At 30.7% G+C, this 7,270-nt stretch overlaps 1 protein-coding gene across 1 annotated transcript; it reads right to left on the minus strand.

The window, feature by feature from the left end:
• Positions 1-413: 413 nt before the first annotated feature.
• Positions 414-6,513, minus strand: LOC130807799 (L-ascorbate oxidase homolog). The gene is made up of 8 exons (XM_057673141.1): positions 6,473-6,513; positions 5,430-5,614; positions 5,240-5,349; positions 4,532-4,805; positions 3,381-3,847; positions 2,273-2,650; positions 2,108-2,186; positions 414-701 (listed from the first exon to the last, which is right to left on the minus strand). The coding sequence occupies exons 2-8, from the start codon at positions 5,577-5,579 to the stop codon at positions 504-506; spliced, it is 1,656 nt and encodes a 551-aa protein (XP_057529124.1). The 5' UTR covers positions 5,580-5,614; positions 6,473-6,513; the 3' UTR covers positions 414-503.
• Positions 6,514-7,270: the final 757 nt, after the last annotated feature.

Consider the following 7,270-nt stretch of genomic DNA (forward strand, 5'->3'; position numbering starts at 1 on the left):
TATCTCTTACATGTTTCTATTCTTGATGTTTGCCTATTTAAATATCAATCATTTAGTCATTTATTTATTTATTTTTCTAGTTATTTTTATTTTTATTCATGCTAATGGTTTTGCTTGTGTTACAAGATGTAGGCCTGTGGGTTCATCTTCACTCAGTGTTTCACGTTGCAGGAACGTTTCTATCTGGGAGTCTTCCTCAAGCTGAAGGGCTCTTTGGCTACACTCCTTTATGGATATGTGTTTTTGTTTTTCATTCCTCACTAGACCCTAATCATAGTTTCCATGAGTAGGATATATTGGGTATGATGATTATGATAATTATTATTATGTGGAATATTAAGTTGGATAATTTCAATGATTTAACTATTAAAATTCTTCTACATAATTTGACTTATAAAATATGAAATTTATAATTTCCAACATCAATCTTTATTATATTTTATATTGTATGATATATTTTTGTACATACATTGATAAAGGAGAACTGAAAGAGTAAGCATGATCTAATAATTAGTTGCCTTTCCACATTTGAGAACATTTGAAGGAATTTCATTTTCTGTTCTGATGCTTCTTTCATTATTCCATACTCGTAGGTAAACTTGCTGACCAAGGTATTGCCTATGCCAAATTGTTGACCTCAAATTCCACATTCCTTTGTTATCCAGTGATACTAGTATAGCCGTCCATGCATTTGGATACACCTATATGTATAATAAAACTTGAAGGATTATTCTAATGAAGATTTAATAGTCCATCTAGTTGTTGGTACTAAAAGATGGTGATGAAATAACGTGTACTTTGAATTTTCTTGATATGTGTCATTCCCATGATAATGATACTTTTATCATAAAAAAAAACTGTTTTTGTTCAGAAATTTCCATAATCACCTAATATCACCGTTATAAATAATAATGCATTAAAATAAATTTGTAAGGAAAATGAGATCGTTGAAAGAGATTAAACATAATCATTAAACTGTCAAGAGATTTTTCGATCAAAATTATACTATGTTTTTCATTAAAATTCCCACCAATTAATACCGACAACCAAACGGGTCATTAAAGTACTAGTAGTAGAATACATGACATAATAGGCTACAACATACAAGCATGAGTTTGAGCTTTTAGTTCAAAAGAGTTCATTCCTTCCTTAATATTGCATAAAAAACCAACCTAGTGATATGTTAAACTTTTATCCTTATCCACACCTTATTATTTAAAGTTAGTTAAAGGAACAACTCAACCAAAAGCTTAAGTTAGTAGTTAACGCTCCAACATATGTTTATATATACTCTAATAATATAATATATCATGAGGCTACAATCATTAGCTTTTTTTCGAAAAATAATTCCCAAAATAATTTGAAAAGAATAAACTTCAAAAAATTTTAATTCGAAAAATAAGCATCTTCATGTCAAAGCTAAGGTCAGATATTTGTTCATTGTTACTAAGTGTTAACAAAGCAATTGGTCAAAAAAAGTCAAAATTCTTTTTTCTCTGTTGTTAGCGGTGAACAAAATGAGATAATATCACAACATTTAAAGACAAAAAATAAGCATTTGACAGCAAACAACTTTTTTTTCATTTCTAATGTTATTAAAGGGATAGGATTTTGACTTTTTTTTACCAGCTTCTATCATCGTTGTTTATAACGGCGAAGAATCTCTAACCTTAGACTCGGACACAAATATATATATAGTAGAAATAAAAATTTTCAAAAGTTTATTTTTAAATTTTTTTTCAAAAAACTTATTTTATTCATTTTCTAATTTTGTTTTATTGGTCAACCAATTAAAAAGCCAATTGATTTTTTATAAAATTGACGGATTAGATCCTTTTAAAATGAACCTGGTCCCGAACTTGTAGTTGGCCCCGCCCCGTTGAACGATCTACTTATAATATAATACGTTCAGCAAGTTTTGTATGACATCGTCTCACCGTGAGATGGACCCATACAAGCAGCCCTAAATCAAACTTACATAGCTGTTAATTAATTTTTTTCATTAAATTTTAAAAATTTAAAAATTGGATTAACCCATATGAAATCGTCTTACGATGAGACGGTCTTAATTACTAATTTGTCTAATATGTTGTGTATTTTAGTTTACCTGGACTGTACTTCTCCAGACTGCATCCACCATATTATACTTACTCCTCATTTGTGGACTCCATTTGTTTGCACCAAATCTGACATATTTACCTTTCTTGTATGAGATTTTAAAACTAAATAATTAAGAATTAACGCTGAAATAAACGTAAAACCTAAAACTTACCCAACAACAAAGAAGTTGTGGCCATCAAGATGCCAAGATTGGATTGTGGACTCATCGTTTTGGAAGATGATTTCAGCAAAATCATGAAGTTCCAACCCATAAACAGCGGTGCCTCGGATCATAGGACCGGGCGTAGGTTTATTCCTGCTAGTCTTAAGGTTGAATACACGAGGAATGTTGTAATAGTCAGCCAGTTTTAATGGTGTGGTTGGATTTACATAGGAAACATTGTTAACTCCATAATACAGCTTGTCAATGAATTTCTCTTTAAGCTTCTGTGCTGAATTTCCCATTATTATTGTCTTTGTTATCTTGATTCCTCCATAACGGAATGTTCCTTGAGGGTTTGGTCTTGCAGCATTTGCAGTAAGATTCCATCTGTAGATATATAGATATACTATATATTAGGGATAGCCACCAAGGAATACCAATCCTAGCTATGTTAACACAACTAGGGATGATCGTGTTTTAATTTGAATCGGGTCTCTAGCTAGAGTTTGTCTCAAAACTTATGATTTTAAGTAGATTTAAAGTATGCGAAAGTTTTAAGCTATTTTCAGACACGCTAGTAATCGGTTCTAATGCGTTTTACTTCATGTGGAGAATTATAAGGTCGAATATAGGTCTAAAATACATTATCAATCAGATTTAAATCTATAAATCCGGAATAAGTTTCATTTGAGTTTAAAAACATTAAATGCAAATATGCATATTCTAACCAATTATTTAGGACAATAAGTGGGATTATTCCGGATAATTTTTTCAATTATTTATTATTGGAACTAGAGCTAGTCCAAACTACGCCAATTCAGTCTAAAAAACAAGACCCAAACTATTATATTAACTATTCTCTACATAATTCTAATAAATTTTTCATTAGGTTTTGTACTTAACAAGACCAACAAGAAAAGAATTAACTGCAAACAAGTACAATGAGAGTCCTGCCTCTTAAAATCAAATGGTAATAGGATCATGTAGCCCATCAAACATACCTCTCTTTAATTTTTCAACATAACGTGCAATCACATGTTTGAAAAAAATATATCGCGAAGCTAGTTTTTACAATGTTTGCGAATAGTATAAGATGACAAAAGGCGCAAGTTGTTACCTGAAGCTTCTAGCTTGTTTCATAGACCAATGAACTTGATAAGTAGGACCAACAGGTAATGGACCAGAAGCTTTAACCTTAGAACCTTTATAATGTAGGATTGCTGAAGCCTTTAATGTCTTCTTAGTGAACCGAGTGGAAGCCACAATGTAATAGTCCTTAACAGGGCCATTTAGGGTAACCAAAAAAGCCAAAGATTGACCCACATGAACATCAAGTGAGTCATAAGTTTCCTGAAGTACATGAGAACCTTCCACCTCAACCAGCTTCAATTTATGTCCTTGAATCCTTATGTTAATGGAAGTCATAATTCCAACATTGGACACACGAACCAAATAAGTTTTCTTTGTTTTACCAGAGAAGATGGTTTTGCTTGGTTTCCCATTGATCAGCAAACCATCAGGCATAGGCATACCATAACCATAATCCAACTTATGTTTTAGCATAAATGCTGCTCCATTTATGTACTAGTACCAATTATATACATGAAACTAATTTAGAATTTCAAATCATTTTAGGCCTTTTACGGCCTGTTTGGTAGTTGGTATTAGATGATGGTAATGGGAATGAAAAATTAGTGTAATTTTAGTTGAAAATCTATTGGCTATTTTAATGGCCATGCTTGTCCAACTTCAATCATCCCATTTTCTTCATAAAATATTTTCCAATGCATTACCATTTGGGGAGGTGGTAATGGAAATTTATAAAAAAAAAAAAAAAAACTTTTTTGTGATCAAAGTTTAATTAGCATGAAAATGATATGAAACTTTTGTTTAAATTTTACATTATAAATCATTCCCATTATAACCACTTAATACCACCTACCAAACGGGCTATTATAGTACTTAGTTATTAATAAATAAAGAAAATTAGAATGAATTCTAGTTTAATGTTTTCAAAGTTCTTCTGTTCCAAAATAAATGTAGCATTAGAATTATTCTAATATTTATTCATCTTCCTTCAACAAGATGTTGCTTGATTCGTCTTAATATGAATATTATTTATATTAAATTTTTATAATAATTATTATACAGAATAATAGATATTATTGATTAAATTTGTGCATTAGAATTAAACGTGTGCGCATTTTAGTAGTATGCATTGTTAGATTAATAAGAAGTAAAGAAGCTAGGTTTACAATACGTCAATACCTGAGGACGTTTTTCATTGTACCAATCTCCAACAAGGAGGGTAAATTCACCCACAGGAACAGGGTAAGGAAGTGAAATGACAGGTCTTCTATGAATATTGAAAGCACCAAAACCTCCATCAGCTCGATGCATTGCAGTGGAGAGGAAGTACATATAGCTACCTATCTCATCCTTGGCTTGAAATCTGTATGTCCAGTTTGAGTATGGTTGAATGGGACAGTTCGTTCCAAGTACACCGTCTTGCCAAGACATCTTTCTTAGCCAAACCCCATTCCTACACACAATACACACTATTAGCCCAGTCGAAGCTAGAATTTGGGTTAGGGGATCCAAAACTTCCATCTCAGCATGTCAAAAAAATTACAGTTTGTCTTGTACGAGAATATTTTACCATGAGATAAATCCATATAAGTTAGACAATTAATCCAATTGACTATTTTCAAATGTAAATATACATAGGTCATCCCAATAAAAATAATTTTACCATGAGACGATTATTTCATTCAAAAATTAATTTGTGTTATCTCATTCATAATATCCTTGAATGTTCTATAGTTTACTACTCAAGACATTCTAAATTTTATAAAACTTTGTAAGTGAAAATCCAAAATATTTGTTAACTATTGAATAAGTATTAGCACGTAACTTAAGCTTTAATCGTACGTACGTTGCAAGATAAGAATAAGAATGCGGTGCTTAAACACTAACCATGTGATTAGAATTGGCTCGTCTAAATTATTATGGACCGTGATAAATATATTGTCGTTGGTATCACAATCAATTGTTGGACCAGGAAATTGTCCATTTATAAGAATACCCTGCAATTAGATGCAAAATATTAGCATGCAACCTTTCTTCTATGACTCAAAGAAATGACTATCACAAAAAACGAACGTACCCTTTGGCGAACTCCAAGAGGAGATATAATTCCATATGTTAAATTCAAATCAAAATATTTATATGGACTGTCGGCATAAACTTCTTCCGCGATATTTGACAGAGCCAGAATTCCCAGAAATAAAGATAATAGTGCTAAATGTTCCATCATATGTATAATAAGGATTTTTAATTGTTTACAACAACCTGTTAAAATCAAGCACAAGCATGTAATTAGAATTTAACTAAATAATTAGTACACCTTAAAAATAGTCTCACCATGAAACCATCTCAAAATTTGTGTAACATGTAGTACAATATTACTAATTACTAATCTTAATATATTTCTAGTAACATTAATCATAGTTGCAGAATTTTCTAAATTAGTCTTTTTCCATTGAAATTTTTATTTGAATGAACATATTTCATTACAAACTGTCTTTTTTAAGAGCAATCTCTAAATGAGATATCCAATTATTTGAACTTGTTCAAATGTATCCCAAAATAACACCCAAAATAAACCTTCATCATTTCCCCTGCCCGGTCGATCACTAAGTAAGGAAATATATTTCATCTGCTTAAAATTAGTTGTTCTACTTGTTTTCTTTAAAACCAATTCAAAATTTTAATTTTTAGTATCAAGAATTATGCATAAATAAAAATTATACAAGATGATATTGTGAGAATATATGTATTAAAATGAATTAAACAAGAACTCAATTAATTATATATTTTTTATTATTCATAAAGAATAAAATGTAAAACAATATGGTTTGATTAATAATAGTAATTATGCAAGTGTAGCAACGAATTTCTTATTTTATTATGTGTAGCAACTAAATTTAAAACAATATGGAATAATAATAGTTATTATGCAAGTGCAACAACTAATTTATTAATTGGTGTAGCAACTAATTTCAAATGAAGGTAATACTAACAAAATCTAATAATCCAAATACTTAGTAAGTGATAAAACATGAGCACTATGAAATAAACTCACATTCGATACAAGGAAGAAAAAACACAAGGCAATTAAACTACGGAAAATATTGGACTGTTCATTACCTAATAGAAGGATGATAAGAAGCTCAGGCCTTTAGTTTGTTAATTAATGAAAGGGATGCAACATAAGATTATATATATAAGGATTGATTGGATAGTCGCAATGTTAATTGTAGCATTACGAATCAAATGCACCAACAAATAAGAGGTGTCAATGATATTCTATTGCGGCGCACTTCATGGTTTTCATTAATAACTTACATGTTATGCCATGCTAGATTCGCCATAATTGTCTTGCTTGGGAGTGTTTTCTACTCTCTTAACTCATAATTATACATATTTGCAGTTTAATGATGATATGATTACAGGTTACAGCACTAATTTACATTTTTTAAATATATTTCAAGGGTTATGACTACAACGTACACTATACAGTTTGCTTAATGTACACAACACGTAAACCCGCAATTTCTTTTTTCACAAAACTCGACTACAACGTACACTATACAGTTTGCTTCGTTCTCTCAAACCCATTGAAAAAACGCTTCATCTTCATCTTCATTTGCTTCGTTCCTCTTCTTCATCTTCACAAACGTAAGATTAAGCATCAAGATTTGTGTTTGTTTCTTGTGTTCATCTTCATCTTCACAAACCCAGAAATCAATTTTCGAATCTGAAGGTAAATCCTTGCTGCTGTCAAACCCAGAAATCAATCTTCATCTTCATCTTCGTTTCTTGCTGCTGTCAAACAGAAGGTAAATCCTTCTTGATTCCTTTTTGCTTTTCCTTACTCTTTATGCTCTTGTTTATATAAAATTAATTTCATTGACATATATCCATTTGCATATTCTTATTATCATG

The sequence above is a fragment of the Amaranthus tricolor genome, chromosome 3 (genome assembly GCF_026212465.1).
Source record: "Amaranthus tricolor cultivar Red isolate AtriRed21 chromosome 3, ASM2621246v1, whole genome shotgun sequence".
Lineage (NCBI taxonomy): Eukaryota > Viridiplantae > Streptophyta > Magnoliopsida > Caryophyllales > Amaranthaceae > Amaranthus > Amaranthus tricolor.

What these genes read in the sequence shown, in the direction of transcription:
- LOC130807799 (XM_057673141.1), bottom strand. Translation starts at nt 5,579, where the DNA reads ATGATGGAACATTTAGCACTATTATCTTTATTTCTGGGAATTCTGGCT. An exon ending in ACAATGAAAAACGTCCTCAG is followed by an intron (nt 3,848 to 4,531) that starts GTATTGACGTAT and finishes AATTGGTACTAG; the next exon opens with TACATAAATGGAGCAGCATT. An exon ending in CACAACTTCTTTGTTGTTGG is followed by an intron (nt 2,187 to 2,272) that starts GTAAGTTTTAGG and finishes TAAATATGTCAG; the next exon opens with ATTTGGTGCAAACAAATGGA.